Here is a 20,182-nt window from a genome sequence, read left to right as displayed (position 1 = left end):
ACTGTGAACGATCTATTCACCCCCCCCTCTAGATCCTAAGGCCAGCGTCTAACACTTGGAATGTAGACCTTCTTCCCGTCATGTGTCGCGAGCACCCAGAGTCCAGGTACCATGACTTTTTGCTTTTTGTCCTCTTTGCAGCCAAGGATATTTGCAACAGAAATTATCTTCTCCTTAGGTACCCACATTTTCTTGGGTCCTTTCTTGTTAGTTTTCCTCAAGTTCTGATTGAACTTGGGTTTAGCATCATATTTAACAGGAGGAACAGCATGATATTCTTTAGGTTTGTCAGCATGATATTTCTTAGGATGTGTCACATGCTTCTTGGTGTGAACAATGTTAAAACATTGTGCATGTGAAGTGAGCCTAATATCATGTGCATGGCCATATTTGAACTGATCATACAATGGCTTGTATGTGATTTTCAAATCATCAATAGGTTCAAATTTATGTGAGGTATCACCCTCATAGCCAAAGCCAAACCTTCTGTTTCCAGAAACACCATATATCATAGAAGCAAGATGACTTCTGCCAATACTTCTAGATAAGAACTTTCTGAAGCTCGAGTCATATTCTTTCAGAATATGATTGAGACTCGGAATGGATTTTTCTGTTTCAGAAGGAGATCCACTATCTTTGGATAGATTTAAAACTTTTTCCTTCAGTTCAGAATTTTCCACTTCCAGCTTCTTAGTCTCAAATTCAAACTGCTTCTTCAGCTTTTTGTATTTGATACTAAGATGAGCCTTGAGTTCCAGAAGTTCTGTTAAACTGGAAACTAACTCTTCTCTAGATAGTTCAGAAAATACCTCTTCAGAATCTGATTCTAATGTAGATTCTGATCCATCATCTTCTGTAGCCATCAGCGCGAAGTTGGCTTGCTCTCCTTCAGAGTCTGATTCTGATTTTGATTCAGAATCATCCCATGTTGCCATAAGACCTTTCTTCTTATGAAACTTCTTCTTGGGATTCTCCTTCTGAAGTTTTGGACATTCATTCTTGAAGTGTCCAGGCTCATTGCACTCATAGCAGACAGCCTTCTTCTTGTCAGATCTTCTGTCACCAGAAGATTCTCCTCGTTCAAATCTCTTTGAACTTCTGAAGCCTCTGAACTTCCTTCGCTTGCTCTTCCAGAGTTGATTTACCCTTCTGGAGATCATGGACAGTTCATCTTCTTCTTCTGATTCTGATTCTTCAGAATCTTCTTCTTTAGCCTGAAAAGCGTTAGTGCATTTTTTAATAATAGATTTTAATGCAATAGACTTACCTTTCTTTTGAGGCTCGTTTGCGTCCAGCTTTATTTCATGGCTTCTCAAGGCACTTGAAATTTTGGACTCAGACACGCGATGTCGAACAGGATGTCACGACATTACTATCTGAATATTTTTTAAACAAATGAACAAGAAGTAAACAAACATATAACAACACAAGAAAGTTGTTAACCCAGTTCGGTGCAAACACACCTACATCTGGGGGCTACCAAGCCAGGGAGGAAGTCCACTATAAGTAATATCAATTTAAGGTAATACAGTTCAAGATTACTCCTTTCACTTAATATCTACCCAACGCAACTTCAACCTAATATTACTTAGATCAGAGATTCCACTCACTCCCCCTCAATCACAGCAGTGATGAATAACGCTCAATGAATATGGATAGAAGACACACTTCAAAGACACAGCTTGATCTTGCTTAAAAGCTTCAATCAAGTACAATGGTACTCTTGCTTAAAAGCTTCAAGTACTTCTTACAACTCAAACAAAAACACCTAGACCAAGACAATCATCATGATGATTGTTTGGCTTACAAGAAAGCTAGAACACAACAACTTAAACACGAAGAACTCTTAAAGCTTCTCAATACAAAAACCCTAATCCGATCTGCAGCTTCTTCATAATATATATAGCCTTCAGAAAACGCAGCAGCTGGGCCTTGGATCCGAATTAGTTTTAAACCTAATAAAACTAATTTCCACAAATCAAGGAACCTAAAATAAGAGCAATTAAAGACGTCCTTGAACAGATCAAAATCCAATATTTCCAAGTAAAGCGCATAGGATCTTAACAGATCACATAACCATAATTAGTAACAGAATAAGACGTAACAGCTACGAATGTCATGACATCGGCCTTGACATCAGGTAAAGGCCTGCATAAGTAAAACTTCACAACAGTAGAATGCATGTCATGACACCAATTTTGACATGATAAAATCACAATGAGTTTTACCAAAAATTACAGCCAATCAACAACATCTACAAACTCCCCCTTTGGCAAATTTTTGGCTAAAACATGAATAGATGTAACCATAAAATATCCGAGCATACACAGCAGCCAACAACACCAAGAATACAGAAAAATAAATTCTGTAGGCAAACAATACAGAAAAATAAATTCTGTAGGCAAACAACAGCCAGCTTGATTAATCACCAGAAATCCAGAAAACATCTATTTAATCATCTGTTACAGAATACCACTTATCATTGTCAAGGAGAACCAGAAAACATCCAAAATATCAGAAAACAACAAAAAAACCAAAATATCCAACAACCAATATCCAACAAAAATAACCAACAACCAAAATATCCATCACTCCCCCTTTTTAGCCACAAAAGGAGCCAAACACAAACAGAAGGATCAGCATGAAAGAAATACCAGAAGAAGAGCTAATTGTCAGAACCATCAGTCTCTTCATCACTAGAGCCACTAATCTCTTCATCACTAGAGCCACTAGTCTCTTCATCAGCATCACTACTCCCAGTATCTTCAGTACCCTCACCATCCTCGGCCTCTTCCTTATCACCACTATCAGCACCCTTGTCTTCATCCATATTGTCACCATCGCTTCCACCAGCATGATCATCATCTGTAGACTGTTCAAGACTTTGAATGAGCTTTTCAAGCTTCATCTTCCTGTTGTCCAACTCCTTACAAGTCTTTTTCAGCTCAGCAATGAGAAAGGTTTTGTTCACAGACTTGCTGGGTTGTGATGTCCCAGCAGATGTTATGTCATCTGACCTTTGGAGCAGCTTATAGTGAAATGACAAAGCACTCTCCCTCTTACATACAAAATCTTTAGCTTTCAGAATTCCAGGGTGTTGCTTGAGGATTATCCCACATATCAGGGATGGAAAAGCAATGGGTAGCTTGGTAGCAGAAGTACCAACCTGCCTCATAGTTTGATCAAATATGTAGGTCCCATAGTCAAATTTTGTCTTGGTTCCCACAGCATATATGAATCTACCTAGGCCAACAGCAATGGTAGAATTGTGATTGGTAGGCACCCAGTTTGCAGCACCAATTTTGTGCAGCAAGGCATACCTGACATTCAAAAGACTAGCAGACAATTTACTCTTTATGGGCCATTTCTTAACCTTACCACCAGTGATAACTTTGCATACTTCATTGTCGATTACTTCAAGCTCAGGTTGAGCCTCAGCATCTCTACCTAGATAGAGGTTGATAACAGTAGGGAAAAATCTATACATTTTCTTCTAACATACACCTTATGAAAATCCTCAGTTCTTCCATCAACACAATCTTGAGACAAATTCACTATAAATTCCTTCACGAGCATTTCATAGCATTTAGAAAAATGAGTAACAGTTTTAAGCAAACCTGCAGATTTGATGAGCTTCATGACCTCTTGACATTCCAGAGCATCATTTGCAAGTTCTCTTTCTAGAGCCAGCCTTCTTTGATAAACAAACTTCCACTGGATAGCATTTGAAGCATAGTGCAGATAAATGTTGTCCAAGGGAACATCACGGACCTTTGTGGAGGATTTTGTGACAGCAATCTTCTTCTTTGAAGGGATGTCAGGGACATCACTTAGGACATTGTCTTCGGAGTCAGAAACACTTCTTTCTTTTCTCTTCTTCACAGCAACCTTGCTCCCAGTTCTTGAAGACTCAGCAGAGACCTTCTTGATCTTTTCTTTGGTGGCATTCTTTAGAGGAGCAACCTTTGTCTTGGGGGGATGTTGATCATCAACCTGCTTTCCCCTTCGAGCCCTGACTCTGTTGGAAATGCTGGAGATGAGGTCATCATCAGCAATGTCAATAGGATTATCAAGATTATCCAGATCCACCACATCATTTCTATTGTCAGTAGGGCGAGTAGCCTTCTCTTTAGGAGAAGCAGCAGTGACCTCTTCAGCTTTCTCTGTTTCAAGAATCTCCGCATCTTTATCTTCAGATGCTTCAACATCTTTAGCATCAGAGCCTTCAACATTGTTGGTTTCAGATGTCTCAACATCAGCATGATCCTTGCTAGCATCAACCTGATTATCTTTGTTGTTCTCAGGAGCAGGAGCTTGGGCTAAAGGGACAGATATTCCTTCTACCTTGTGACCTTCATTCAAGATTCTTGTGACAAGGCCTGCGATTGCATTGTGGACATAAGCAGTCCCTTCTTTATCCCTAGCAGAGAACGTTTCTGGAATAGACCCACCAGTTGATTTTCTTGCATGCATCTTTCTTGGTATACTACCAACAGGATCAATGGCTGGGACCGAGTTCAATGGCAAAACATCCAGTACAACATCCTGATCACCTACCATATTTGGTGCCCTAGAGTCGGATGCAGTTTCAGAGCGAGGAATCGTGTTCTTTGAGGGAGAGGTCTGAGACATGTTGAGAGTGAATGGTATGATGGAGAGAGGTTTGTGAACGCAGCGAATCAGAGAGGTAGCGTGAATGCTGAAAATAGGTTTTGTGGGAATGGGAACCGTTTGGAGAAGGTGTAAAAGAGGGGGAAAATACACTTTAATATGTAATGATAACAAATATTTGGAGAGAAGGATACTGTTGGCCCCACACCCGGTTAATTGCTATAATTCTTCACAAAGACAAATGCCTAGCTTACTTCTCAAATTTTCAAATTGATTAGCATCCAAAGCTTTTGTGAAAATATCAGCCAGTTGGAGAATAGTAGCAACATGTTCTAAGGCAATTACTTTATCTTCAACAAGATCTCTTATAAAGTGATGCCTAATATCAATGTGCTTGGTCCTGCTATGCTGGATAGGATTCTTTGAGATGTTAATGGCACTTAGGTTGTCACAATATAATGTCATGACATCTTGTGTGACATTATATTCTGTTAGCATTTGTTTCATCCAAACGAGCTGAGAACAGCTACTTCCTGCTGCAATGTATTCTGCCTCTGCAGTAGATAGGGATACACAATTTTGTTTCTTACTGAACCATGAGATGAGGTTATTTCCCAAGAAGAAACATCCTCCTGAAGTACTTTTTCTGTCATCAGCACTTCCAGCCCAGTCTACATCACAATATCCAGTGAGAATTGGTTCACACCCATGAGAGTAGAGCATGCCATACTCACAAGTACCATTCACATATTTCAGAATCCTCTTGACTTGATTTATGTGACTGATCTTGGGTTCTGCTTGATATCTGGCACACACCCCAACAGCAAAAGCAATATCAAGCCTACTAGCTGTGAGATACAGCAGGCTTCCTATCATGCTTCTATACAAACTTTGATCAACATTTGTGCCCTTTTCATCTTTGGACAATTTTAAATGAGTAGGTGCAGGTGTTCTTTTGTGACTAGCATTCTCCATCCCAAATTTTTTGACAATGTTTTTGGCATACTTGCTCTGAGAGAGAAAAATTGAGTCTTCCATCTGTTTAACTTGCAGACCAAGAAAGTAAGTTAATTCTCCAACTAGACTCATTTCAAATTCTGATTGCATCTGGTCAACAAAATGTTTAATCATCGTGTCTGACATCCCACCAAACACAATATCATCCACATAGATTTGAGCAATCAGGATCTTTCCTCCTTCATCTTTAACAAAGAGAGTTTTATCTATCCCTCCTTTCCTGTAACCATTACTAGTAAGAAACTCAGTTAGTCTCTCATACCAAGCTCTAGGGGCTTGTTTCAGCCCATAAAGAGCTTTTCTTAGTTTGTACACATGATTAGGATGGTTTGGTTCAGCAAAGCCTTTAGGTTGTTCCACATAGACTTCCTCACTCAAGTAACCATTTAAGAAAGCACTCTTCACATCCATCTGGTATAGTTTGAATTTCATAATGCAAGCAACTCCTAACAACAATCTAATTGACTCAAGTCTAGCAACAGGAGCAAAAGTTTCATCAAAGTCAATTCCTTCAACTTGAGTGTATCCTTGAGCAACTAGCCTTGCTTTGTTTCTGATTATAGTTCCCAGTTCATCTGACTTATTCTTGTAAACCCATTTAGTTCCAATGACATTTGTATCTTTAGGTCTTGGAACCAGCTCCCATACTTCATTCCTTTCAAACTGGCCTAATTCTTCTTGCATAACATTAATCCAAAACTCATCTGTCAAAGCTTCCTTAACATTCTTGGGTTCAATTTTTGATACAAAACAGGAGTTTGAGACCTGTTCTCTTGACCTTGAAACAACTCCACTATTGGGATCTCCTATAATAAGTTCACTAGGATGATCTTTTTGAACTCTTATAGATGGTCCTTTGTTAGAGGGTTCAGCTTCAGCTTTTGCAATAGTGGGGCTGCAATCATCTTCTTTCTTAGATTCTTCAGCTGCGTGTTCCCAGAATGTTCCAACATCATATGTGACATCTGCTTGTTTGTGTTCATCATCAACCACCACATTTATGGATTCCATGATTATCCTCGTTCTTGAGTTGAAAACTCTATAGGCTCTGCTGTTTGTAGAGTATCCAAGAAAAATCCCTTCATCACTCTTGGAATCCATCTTCCTTCTGTGATCTCTATCAGCAAGAATGTAAGACTTACTACCAAACACATGGAAGTATTTGACAGTGGGTTTTCTCCCCTTCCAGATCTCATACAGAGTGGTAGAGGTTCCTTTCCTTAAGGTAACTCTATTATGAACATAACAGGCAGTATTCATGGCTTCAGCCCAGAAATAAATAGGGAGTTTCTTAGCATGAATCATAGCTCTGGCTGATTCTTGAATGGTTCTGTTTTTCCTTTCAACAACCCCATTTTGCTGTGGAGTAATAGGAGATGAAAACTCATGGTGTATACCTTCAGAGGAGCAAAAATCAGCAAATTTTTGATTCTCAAATTCCTTTCCATGATCACTTCTGATTCTTACAACATCATTTTCCTTTTCCCTTTGAATTCTTTGACACAGGTCTTTGAAAACATCAAACACATCTGACTTTTCTCTAATGAAGTTTATCCAAGTGTATCTGGAGTAATCGTCCACAACCACATAAGCATATTTCTTTCCTCCAAGACTTTCCATTTGCATAGGTCCCATCAGGTCCATGTGAAGCAGTTCTAGAACCCTGGAAGTAGTCAGATGTCTAACCTTTGGATGTGACATCCTGGTTTGTTTTCCTACCTGACATTCACCACAAATTCTTCCTTCATCAATTTGTAACTTGGGAATTCCTCTCACAGCTTCCATAGAAATAATCTTTTTCATACCTCTTAGATGAAGGTGACCAAGTTTTTGATGCCACAACTTTGCTTCTTCTTCTTTAGAACATACAGTTGAGTAGTTAGATTCATGAGAGACCCACAAGTAACAGTTATCTTTGGATCTGACTCCCCTCATTACTACATTCTTTCCTTTATCAGTGACCACACACTCAGTTTTAGTGAAGTTAACTTGGTATCCTTGGTCACAAAGTTGACTAATACTTATGAGATTAGCAGTCAAGCCTTTGATCAACAAGACACCTTCCAGATTTGGAACTCCTGAGCAGTCTAGTTTTCCAACCCCTTTGATTTCTCCTTTAGCTCCATCCCCAAAGGTTACATAGCTAGTAGAATGGTTTTTGATATCTACTAATAGATTCTTGATTCCAGTCATGTGTCTGAAGCATCCACTGTCAAAATACCAATCTTCTTTGGCTGATACTCTAAGAGATGTATGAGCTATTAAGGCCATATTTTTAGGTGTCCACTGTTGCTTCTTGATGGGCATGATCTGCTTGGGTCTGTAGTATGGAGCTTGGTCTGGGTAACCATATAATCTGAAACAGAAGGGCTTAATATGTCCAAATCTACCAAAGTAATGACATCTCCATCTTTGAAATTTCTTCTTCATTCTACTTTTGTCATGATGTTGAGTCACATGTTGTGACATCGGGTTCAACATCTTGGATTCTGGTTTAGTATTACTGCTAGCTTGAGGATGTTTCATAGCACCAACAAATCCTATACCAGACATATCTCCTGAACTCTTTCCAATCTGTAGAATCTCTTCCAACATATCAGAACCACTGTTTAACATTTTGACAGATTTTGACATCTGATCAAGTTTGGATTTTAGCATGGTAACTTCACTGTTTAGACCAGATATAGTTTCACGAAGCCCTGTGTTATCTGCCTCCAACTGAACTATGTATTTCTTCTGCTTTTCACCTTGTTGACAGACTTCAGCACTTCTGATACATAGCTTTCTGTAGGATGCTGCCAATTCCTCAAAGGTTAACTCATCTTCGCTAGAATCTTCATCAGAGACACAAACACCAGTAAGGGCTGTGACATGTTTTGCAGATTCTTCTTCACCATCACTCTCAGAATCTTCATCAGACCAAGAGACTGACAGTCCTTTCTTTTGTTTCTTCAGAAAAGTGGGACATTCAGCTCTAATATGTCCATATCCTTCACATCCATGACACTGAATTCCTTTGCTTTGATTGTACTTTTCTTCAGGTTTAACCTTTCTGCTAGAATCATAGGATCTGTTAGTGTCAGAAAGAATGTTCTTGACATTTGGTCTTGACTTCTGATCCATTCTTCTTATAATCCTGTTAAATTGTCTTCCAAGCATGGCTATAAATTCAGTTAGATTTTCTTCTCTACCTTCCTCTTCTTCTTCTTGAGAGTTGGACACAAAAGCTAGGCTTTTATTTTTCTTTTCAGTATTGTCACTGATTCCCATCTCAAAGGTTTGAAGGGATCCAATTAATTCTTCTACCTTCATCTTGCTGATATCCTGTGCTTCTTCTATAGTTGTGACTTTCATATCAAATCTCTTAGGCAAGGATCTAAGGATCTTTCTCACCAGCTTTTCATCTGACATTTTTTCTCCTAAAGCTCCTGAGGTATTAGCAATTTCAAGTATATTCATGTGAAACTCTGGAATACTTTCATCATCTTTCATCCTTAGATTCTCAAACTTTGTAGTTAGCAACTGAAGTCTTGACATTTTAACTTTGGAAGTGCCTTCATGGGTAGTTCTGAGGGTATCCCAAACATCTTTGGCTAGTTCACAATGGTGTACTAGTCTGAATATATTCCTATCAATTCCATTGAATAGAGCATTTAAAGCTTTAGAGTTGCCAAGAGCCAGTTCCTCCTCATCTTTGCTCCAATTTTCCTCAGGTGTGAGGGATGACTTGCCATCCTTATCAATAGTGACAGGATGTTCCCATCCTTTGTTTGCAGCTCTCCATGCTTTACTATCCAAGGATTTCAGAAAAGCCACCATACGAGGTTTCCAATAATCATAATTAGATCCATCCAGAATGGGTGGTCTGTTCGCAAATCCACCACCTTCCTTGTCCATAGTACCAGAAAATGCTGTCCCTAGATCTCACCCAGTAAGAAAAACAGGCAGGGTGCCTGCTCTGATGCCAATTGAAATTCTGGACTCAGACACGCGATGTCGAACAGGATGTCACGACATTACTATCTGAATATTTTTTAAACAAATGAACAAGAAGTAAGCAAACATATAACAACACAAGAAAGTTGTTAACCCAGTTCGGTGCAAACACACCTACATCTGGGGGCTACCAAGCCAGGGAGGAAGTACAGTATAAGTAATATCAATTTAAGGTAATACAGTTCAAGATTACTCCTTTCACTTAATATCTACCCAATGCAACTTCAACCTAATATTACTTAAATCAGAAATTCCACTCACTCCCCCTCAATCACAGCAGTGATGAATAACGCTCAATGAATATGGATAGAAGACACACTTCAAAGACACAGCTTGATCTTGCTTAAAAGCTTCAATCAAGTACAATGGTACTCTTGCTTAAAAGCTTCAAGTACTTCTTACAACTCAAACAAAAACACCTAGACCAAGACAATCATCATGATGATTGTTTGGCTTACAAGAAAGCTAGAACACAACAACTTAAACACGAAGAACTCTTAAAGCTTCTCAATACAAAAACCCTAATCCGGTCTGCAGCTTCTTCATAATATATATAGCCTTCAGAAAACGCAGCAGCTGGGCCTTGGATCCTAATTAGTTTTAAACCTAATAAAACTAATTTCCACAAATCAAGGAACCTAAAATAAGAGCAATTAAAGACGTCCTTGAACAGATCAAAATCCAATATTTCCAAGTAAAGCGCATAGGATCTTAACAGATCACATAACCATAATTAGTAACAGAATAAGACGTAACAGCTACGAATGTCATGACATCGGCCTTGACATCAGGTAAAGGCCTGCATAAGTAAAACTTCACAACAGTAGAATGCATGTCATGACACCAGTTTTGACATGATAAAATCACAATGAGTTTTACCAAAAATTACAGCCAATCAACAACATCTACAGCACTGATAAGCTCTTCCAAAGAAACTTCATTCAGATTCTTTGCAATCTTGAATGCTGTTACCATTGCACCCCATCTTCTGGGTAAGCTTCTGATAATCTTCTTTACATGATCAACCTTGGTGTAGCCTTTATCCAGAACTCTTAATCCAGCAGTTAGCGTTTGAAATCTTGAGAACATCTTCTCAATGTTTTCATCATCCTCCATCTTGAAGGCTTCATATCTCTGGATTAGAGCAAGAGCTTTAGTCTCCTTGACTTGAGCATTTCCCTCATGGGTCATTTTCAATGACTCATATATATCATAGGCCGTTTCCCTGTTAGATATCTTCTCATACTCAGCATGAGAGATAGCATTCAGCAAAACAGTTCTACATTTATGATGATTCTTGAAAAGCTTCTTCTGATCATCATACATTTCTTGCCTTGTAAGCCTTACACCACTAGCTTTCACTGGATGTTTGTAACCATCCATCAGAAGATCCCATAGTTCACCATCTAGACCAAGAAAGTAACTTTCCAGTATTCAAAGTTTTCACCATCAAATACTGGTGGTCTAGTATAACCATTGTTACCATTATATTGCTCAGCAGAGCCAGATGTAGATGCAGGTGGGTTTGTTGAAATTTCACCAGCCATCTTTTACTGAAGCGTTTTTCTCTTCCTGAATCTTTTCTAAACACGGTTAAGTGCTTGCACCTTAGAACCGGCGCTCTGATGCCAATTGAAGGATAGAAAAACACTTAGAAAGGGGGGGGGGGGGGGTTGAATAAGTGTAGTTTAAAAACTTGAACGATAAAAACAAATTGCACAGTTATTTTTATCCTGGTTCGTTGTTAACTAAACTACTCCAGTCCACCCCCTTGGAGTGATTTACCTCACTTGAGGATTTAATCCACTAATCTCAACAGATTATAATGGTTTTCCACTTAGTCCGCGACTAAGTCTTCTAGAGTATCCTGATCACAACCTGATCACTCCAGGAACAATTGCTTAGACACAAGCTAAGACTTTCTAGAGTATCCTGACCACCACGTGATCACTCTAGTTACAACTGCTTAGACACAAGCTAAGACTTCCTAGAGTATCCTGATCACACTTGATCACTCTAGTTACTTACAAATTAATGTAATCAAATTCTAAGAGTATTACAATGCTTCTGAAAAGCTATAATCACAACAATGATATTTCTCTTAAAGTTTAAGCTTAATCTCACTAATATATTACAACAGCAATGTAGTGAGCTTTGATGAAGATGAAGTTTGTGAGCTTTGATTTGAACAGCGTTTCAGCAAGTTAATTATCAGCAGATTCGGTTACTTTGCTTCTCATCAGAACTTCATATTTATAGGCACTTGAGAAGATGACCGTTGGGAGCATTTAATGCTTTGCGTATTCCGTACAGCATTGCATTTAATGTTTCACTCTTTTGTCAACTACCTCGAGCCTTGTTTACGCCGTGTCTACTGACGTTGCCTTTAATAGCTTCTAACGTTCCTTTTGTCAGTCAGCGTAGCCTGCCATCTTGTACTTGCTTCTGATCTAATGTTTGTGTATATGACGTTTGAATATCATCAGAGTCAAACAGCTTGGTGCAGAGCATCTTCTTGTCTTCTGACCTTGAAGTGCTTCTGAGCGTAATACCATGAGAACTTCAGTGCTTCTGCTTCTGATTTCAAGTTCTTCTGATGCTTCCATAGACCGATGTTCTGATTCTGCTTGACCATCTTCTGATGTCTTGCCATACCATGTTCTGATGTTGCATGCTGAACCTTCTGAGGCAAAGCTTCTGAGCGCTGATTTGTGCATACTCTTTATATATATTTCCTGAAAGGGAAATTGCAATGTATTAGAGTACCACATTATCTCATCCAAAATTCATATCCTTGTTATCATCAAAACTAAGAATATTGATCAGAACAAATCTTGTTCTAACATAGAATTCCCAAGAGCAAGTTCATCCTCTTATTTGTTCCAGTCTTCTTCAGGCTTTAGCTAAGTAGTGGGTTATTTGTCTGCTCTGATAACAAAGGGATGCTTCCAACCTTTCAAAATCGCCTTCCAAGCCCTACTGTCTATCGATTTCAAGGAAGCTGCCATACGGGGTTTCCAGTATTCATAATTACTTCCATCCATAATGGGTGGTCTGCTCAAGAATCCTCTGTCCTTGTCCATCGTACCAGAAAGTAACTTCCCTATATCTCACCCAGATGCAGAGCAGGATACCTGATCTGATACCAATTGAAATTCTGGTATCAGATATGTGATGCTGAATGACATGTCACGACACAAATATCTGTTGATTACGATTTAAGGAACAAGATGGTAGCAGTAACAAAAATAGTGCAGAAAGGTAAATAACACAAGGAATTGTTTACCCAATTTAGATTAACCTTCATACTCTGGGGGATACCAAGCCAGGGATGAAATCACTATCCGATAGTTACAATTTGAAGCTAAACTCCCCCGTTTACAACTTCTCACTTAATCACTTCCCTTCCTATGACTTCTACCTAAGACTCACCTAGGTATGAGGCCCTCCTCAAATCCCCTCAATCACAACACCCTGTGACAAAATAATGCAAACAATAAACCGTAGAAGACATTCTTTAAAGATGCACAATTCTCAATGCTTAAAAGATTATGAGAACGACACTACTCTCCTTGCTTAACGGCTTCAAATATTAAACTAGCATTCAACACCTACATGTTTGTGAATGCACACATATGGAACTTACAGCACAGTTATCAAATAAGGATTCATATAACCCTAAAAACACAAATCAGTTCCACAATAAAGGACTCTAAAACCTAACACACTGTAAGCACAAAACACAGAGTCCTTAACAAAAGTCACACCGCACAATTAGGATTAGCTGGTCTTTTATAGAGCAGGATGCAGACATGGGCTTGGGCCATTCCCCAAATAGGGTTCTACCCATAAAACCTCCAAGATATAAGGTCATAGAAACTCCAATATTGTTGCTCAGATGCTCAGCCAGGAGTTTATACTCACATCTGATATCCAAACATGTCGAAAACAATTTTCTATCTTAAGGTTGTCTGGTGTCTATTTATGACTTGTGTTCTGATTTATGAAGAACTATTGTGACTTGTGATCTGAGTTACACCATTTCTATACCCAGTATGACATATTATGCAGGTAGTTCTTTGAGTAAGGGGGAGAATTGTACATCTTCTTCCTCATGTTCACCAAATGACTTTTAGGAGTTTCTATCTAACAATCCTGAGGTTGTTGTTCCTTGGTGTTCAAGATCTGGAGCAAATGGAGCTGATTCAGAATGTTGTTCAAGATGTCGGACAAGATGTTTTGACAACATAAAACTCTAAAGAAGATCTCCATGTTACGGTATACAGTAGTTACTGAGGACTACTATTGGTTTGGCTATTACTGTATTCCCTTGGGTTTTAAATATAATTGTTTTTATTTGTTTTAGCCAAAAATATAATTGTTTTAAATATAGTAGGTATTTTTTCTGAGACGACGAGCTAGTTTACTTAAGTCGGTTGGAACGACAAAGGCATTAGCATAGTCAAACATAGTGAGACATGCAACATTGTTCCTGGCTGGACATCCAATTACTTTAGCAATGGATGCTTCAGAAATTGTGAGATGAATTCCATGAATGGAGGAAACAATACTCAAGTTATCTTCACTGACTGAAGCATTTACCCATAAGTTTTTGACAATATTTGGAGGGACAAGACAATTTAGGAGAGAAATATGGAACCCCCATCCATGTTTATGGCAGACGTTGATCTAATAGTTCTCTCTTTTGGCCAACCATAGATTTTGTTCTTTTATGACTGTGAGGGCTGTTTGGGTTGACATGATGGAAGGAAGTATTAATGAGAGAACAAACTGACACAAATTGAATAGATGGAAGTTACGAAAGGAAGGCTTTTTATAGAGGATTGATGAGAAGAGAAAGCGTTTGGACTAGGTAATCAATGAATGGACTCGCATGCATTATGGAATGAAGAGAAAGAGAATAACATTTCAATAACCAAGGAAATAGTAGTGTTATGATTAAAGACTTTTAGGGATAACGTAGAGAAATTAATGCAACAGTTACCAAGACTTATTAATCATTTTGCTTTACATGCGCGACCTTTCAAATTTTTAACATGTGCTCAACAATCTCAGGTTTACGTGGATTAGCAGTTTTTTATGCTGAACTTCTGACTCATCTTAGAAAACAAACTTCTGATCCAAGAAGGTCAGAAATTTCTAGATGATAATCTTGTAGATAGTTCAACTTGTACTTCAGAACTTAACCAAGATTTCATTTAGGACACAAATCCATACTAATATTATTTATAATGAACTTGAATCTATCTTCAGAAAGTGGTTTTGTGAAAATATCAGCCCATTGATGGTCTGTGTCAGTAAAGTTTAAGCTTATCCCTTTCTGAATATAGTCTCTGATGAAATGATGCTTAATTTCTATATGTTTAGCTTTAGAGTGAAGAATAGGATTTTTGGAAAGGCATATAGCAGAAGTATTATCACAGAAGATAGGAATCTTATGCTCATAGATGTGATAATCTTCTAACTAACTCTTCATCCAAAGCATTTGAGTGCTACATCCTGCATCAACAACATACTCAGCTTCTGTAATTGATAGTGCAATGGTAGCTTGCTTTTTGCTATACCAGGAGATCAGATTATTTCCTAGAAACTGACAGCTTCTAGATGTACTTTTACGTTCAATTCTATCTCCAGCAAAGTCAGCATCACAATCACCTACTAAGTTAAACTCACTGGATTTTCTGTAACATAGTCCAACATTAGTAGTACCTTTCAAATACCTTAGAATTCTCTTAACAACAGTCAAGTGTGATTCTCTAGGATCTGATTGGAATCTTATACACAAACACACGCTAAATAGAATATCGGGCCTAGATGCAGTTAGGTAGAGTAGCGATCTGATCATACCTCTGTAGAGCTTCTGATCTACCTTCTTACTTACCTCTTCTTTGCCTAAGATGCAAGTAGGATGCATTATGGTTTTTTCTTCTTTACTTTCTGATAATTTGAATTTCTTCAGAAGTTCTTTGACATATTTTCCTTGATGATTGTAAGTGCCTTCAGAAGTTTGGATTATTTGAATTCCCAAAACGAATTTAAGCTCCCCCATCATGCTCATTTCAAATTCTTCCTGCATAGACTTAGCAAATTCTTTTCCAAGAGAGATATTAGAAGTTCCAAAGATAATATCATCCACATATATTTGACAAATTAAGATATCATTTTTGAATGATTTACGAAAGAGTGTTGTATCAACTTTCCCTCTTGTGAAACCTTTATCTAGGAGAAATGAGCTAATTCGTTCATACCAAACTCTGGGAGCTTGTTTTAAACCATATAAAGATTTCTTTAATTTAAAAACATGTTCAGGATGAATAGAATTATCAAAGCCAGGGGGTTGATGAACATACACCTCTTCTTCGATGTAACCATTTAAAAATGCACTTTTAACATCCATTTGATATAAAGTTATGTTAAATTGAGCAGCATAGGCAATTAATAATAGGGGTGCTCATGGACGGTTATTATCCATAACCAGTCCATATCCATATATTATCCATTTAGCATAACCGGATTTTAAAACCAATTGTCATAACCGGTTTTATTTTTTCAAAACCGGTTATATCCACAACCAGATTTAATAACCGGTTTTGATTTAATAACTATTTTTTAGTTTGATAACCGGTTTTATAATTTAAACTTATTAAAAATTATCCAGTTTTGAACATAAAAATTCACTTTTTAAAAATTGAATATTTATTTTTTTATAATCGTTTTCGGCATAAAACTGATAAGCTATTTCAGCAAACATTTGGGATTATTACAAGAGATAAACGGTTAAAGCTACATGTTTGTTACATATAAAAAATCTCTTTACTGTGATTGAAACAATATATAACTAATAAATTGGCATTTTGCAGTAACTATTCACTCTGTCATTATCCATTCTCCTTGCAGCAGCATAAGTGAATCTCCTATTGATCGCACCCTTCAAAAGATACAAAAGTTAAAAATATATATGAAATATATTGTATGTTATTTATTTCAGATGTAGCCTAATTAGTAATCACCAACACATGTGACTCCATTCAACTTTATCAAATTATTACATGTATCAGTGTATCGGTGTTGTGTCAGTGTTTCATTATTGACTACAATGGTTGCATCTTTTCCTTTTGGATTCCATGAAAGTGGTGTTTCTGTGTATTTGACACAATTTTAATCCAATTATGACAGTCTTGACTTTAAGATAAGAAACTAATCCGATGAGATAATCTAATAGAACCAATTCCAAATTGCAACTAAGTCAGAACCAATACCAAAGCACAGCTGAGACAACTAGTACCAAACTAAAAGACAAACAAACAATATGTTAAAACAGCATGACAAGTTGGTTATGCCTTCAAACATTCCCTTAAACTAACACAAACACCGTTGATCCTAGAGGAATACCGACATTTAAGAAGTAAGCATTAAAGCAAGATAATACCTCAGTTATAATTGTCTTCAATCCTCATCAAGGGCAACATAACTATTATCTCCATTAGATGCACTTTGCACAAAAAATTCTGAAACATCAAGCTAGAAGTATTAAATATAAAAGCCATAGAATCTATACATCAAATGCTAGAAATAGACATCCTTCAAACATAAATTCTTCAGCTAAGAAAACTATTGTACTTAAAACTTCAGCTAGACTTGAGAATTAAAGTACAGCATAATTGAACATATACTAGTTATAAAGCACTACAAATTGAATCAATAATTCAAACTTTGGAACCAAAAATTAAATTATCTGAAAAACTCAAGAGTTAAACAAAAGAGGGTAAAGGTGTTGATGGAAATAGAGTTAATGTTATTGCTGTTTGTCACACTGATAATTGTCTTCAATCCTCATCAAGGGCAACATAACTATTATCTCCATTAGATGCACTTTGCAAAAAAAATTCTGAAAAATCAAGCTAGAAGTATTAAATATAAAAGCCATAGAATCTAAACATCAAATGCTAGAAATAGACATCCTTCAAACATAAATTCTTCAGCTAAGAAAACTATTATACTTAAAACTTCAGCTAGACTTGAGAATTAAAGTACAGCATAGTTGAACATATACTAGTTATAAAGCACTACAAATTGAATCAATAATTCAAACTTTGGAACCAAAAATTAAATTATCTGAAAAACTCAAGAGTTAAACAAAAGAGGGTAAAGGTGTTGATGGAAATAGTGTTAATGTTATTGCTGTTTGTCACACTGATAATTGTCTTCAATCCTCATCAAGGGCAACATAACTATTATCTCCATTAGATGCACTTTGCAAAAAAAATTCTGAAAAATCAAGCTAGAAGTATTAAATATAAAAGCCATAGAATCTAAACATCAAATGCTAGAAATAGACATCCTTCAAACATAAATTCTTCAGCTAAGAAAACTATTGTACTTAAAACTTCAGCTAGACTTGAGAATTAAAGTACAGCATAATTGAACATATACTAGTTATAAAGCACTACAAATTGAATCAATAATTCAAACTTTGGAACCAAAAATTAAATTATCTGAAAAACTCAAGAGTTAAACAAAAGAGGGTAAAGGTGTTGATGGAAATAGAGTTAATGTTATTGCTGTTTGTCACACTGATACCTCACAATGGAATCCTAAACATTTGGCTTTTCAAGAGCTTAAAGTTTAACCAGGAATTGTTCCTGTTTGTTACTTCCTTCCACAAGATCATGTTGTTTGGGTTTCCAAGTAGAAACAAAAAAATCCTATTGGTGACATTGAAGAATAATTATGCAGCTTTAACATAATAAATTGAACTATGAAATCTAATCTAGTACTTTATAACCGCTGGTCTTGCCATGATTAATCCTCTGGTAATTCAGTTTTTAAATTCAATAGTTGATTTTTATTTGTTTCTCTTTGATTCAAGTAGAACAATGATATCAAGACATTCTATAACAAATTAAATTTATGTAAATTTCACAATAACAAAACTTTAAAATGCAAACAATAACAATAAAGCTAAAATTACCTCGCTCAATTTTCTCAAGCTCGTCGATATCATCTTGCGTAGGCAATGGCGAAGGTGATCCACCAAGCCAATCTTCTGTGCAAATAAGTGCTTCCACGAATCTAGCGGTTAGGCGACTGCGATATTCATCGAGCACCCTTCCTCCAGCACTGAAGGCAGACTCAGAAGCTACCATTGAGACGGGTATAGCTATAACCTCTCTCGCAATGTTAGCTGGGATTGGAAGTCGACTTGAATGTACCTTCCACCAAGTCAAGATATCAAAGTTAGGAATATCACCTTCTAACCCATCTTCAAAGTACTTTGTTAATTCTGATTTCACTCCACTTGACTTGAGACCACTGGATTGCAAAAATATCCCATAATAATATTCGGGATTTCCAATTCGTCCAACTAATTCAGGGGGTTCAACAAAGCTACTTTGAGATCCACTTGTCGCACCACTATTATACTCCTCAAATATGGTTTTCAAATCCGATTCTAATTTATCCTTCAGGATTTCAGCATTTTGTTTATCAAAGTTTTTTTTCGATAAACCAACGAGCATGCACCAATTTTTTCCAAGGATCTAACACAAAAGAAATTAACAACATGTTCAATTTCTTAGGACTTCCCCAATACTTATCATATTTCTCCTTCATCTTTAAAGCTATATTCCTTGTATGAGCTAAAGATGGCTCTTTAGAATCGCACATGTTTTTTATAGCCAAACCAATTGAAAATACCTCTGCCAAGTACATATTACTTGTCACATATGTTGAACCTGATATGCGCAAAGTTGAAGCCTTAAAAACTTCCAAAAATAGAGCAACCTCGCGTGCTTTCTCCCAATCTTAAGCGGTAGGAATGGCACTCCGTTTCTCAAGTTCTTCACAATACTTAGCATCAATAATCTCAAACTCGAGAAAGGAATTTGAAGTTGTAGAGCAGCCTTCAACATGTCATATGTTGAATTCCATCGAGTATCACAATCAAATTGAACACTACCCTTATATTCAATATGTCTACTTCTAACACATGCGAGAAACTTATGTTCTCGACTCGGGGAAGACTTAACATACTTGACAGCACCCCTAATTCTTGAAATTGAAATATCAATTTCTTTTAGACCTTCTTTAACCACTAAATTCATGATGTGTGCACAACATCTTGTATGAAAGTGATCTCAATTCAGAACCAAATTATTTCTCAAACTTAGCCTCCTTTTGAGATTTTCAATCCCGCGATCATTTGATGACGCATTGTCAACTGTCACACTCAAAACATTTTTCAACCCCAATTGTCCAAGTATTGTGAAATCGTATTTGCCATTACTTCTCCTGAATGGCTTAAGACTTGAACAAAATTCAAAATCTTCTTGTGCAATGTCCAGTTATTGTCTATAAAATGTGTTGTTATGCACATGTAGCTCATGTTTTGACATGAAGTCCAACCATCTGTGGTCAAGCACACACTTCAACAATGTTCGGAAAGAAATCTCTTCAATTTTTCCCTTTCAAAATCCCACAAAGACAAAACATCACGTGCTACAGTGCTTCGGGAGATTGGAATATATCTTGGCTGAAA

General features: G+C 37.1%; 1 protein-coding gene across 1 annotated transcript; it reads right to left on the bottom strand.

Moving 5' to 3' along the window:
- Nucleotides 1-2,665: 2,665 nt before the first annotated feature.
- LOC131641607 (uncharacterized) lies at nt 2,666-6,639 on the bottom strand. The gene is made up of 4 exons (XM_058911912.1): nt 6,277-6,639; nt 5,428-5,622; nt 3,618-4,623; nt 2,666-3,447 (listed from the first exon to the last, which is right to left on the bottom strand). Exons 1-4 carry the CDS (start codon nt 6,637-6,639, stop codon nt 2,666-2,668), a joined length of 2,346 nt encoding a protein of 781 aa, XP_058767895.1.
- Between the last annotated feature and the right edge of the window lie 13,543 nt (nt 6,640-20,182).

The sequence above is a fragment of the Vicia villosa genome, unplaced genomic scaffold (genome assembly GCF_029867415.1).
Source record: "Vicia villosa cultivar HV-30 ecotype Madison, WI unplaced genomic scaffold, Vvil1.0 ctg.003874F_1_1, whole genome shotgun sequence".
Taxonomy (NCBI): domain Eukaryota; kingdom Viridiplantae; phylum Streptophyta; class Magnoliopsida; order Fabales; family Fabaceae; genus Vicia; species Vicia villosa.
This window is presented reverse-complemented; position numbering and strand designations above follow the sequence as displayed.

Coding starts and splice junctions, on each gene's coding strand:
- LOC131641607 (XM_058911912.1), bottom strand. CDS start 6,639: ATGGAATCCATAAATGTGGTGGTTGATGATGAACACAAACAAGCAGAT. Junction 5,623..6,276: donor GCCAGTTTGAAAGGAATGAA/GTATGGGAGCTG, acceptor TTTCTCTCTCAG/AGCAAGTATGCCAAAAACAT. Junction 4,624..5,427: donor ATATTGCTTTTGCTGTTGGG/GTGTGTGCCAGA, acceptor AACATGTCTCAG/ACCTCTCCCTCAAAGAACAC.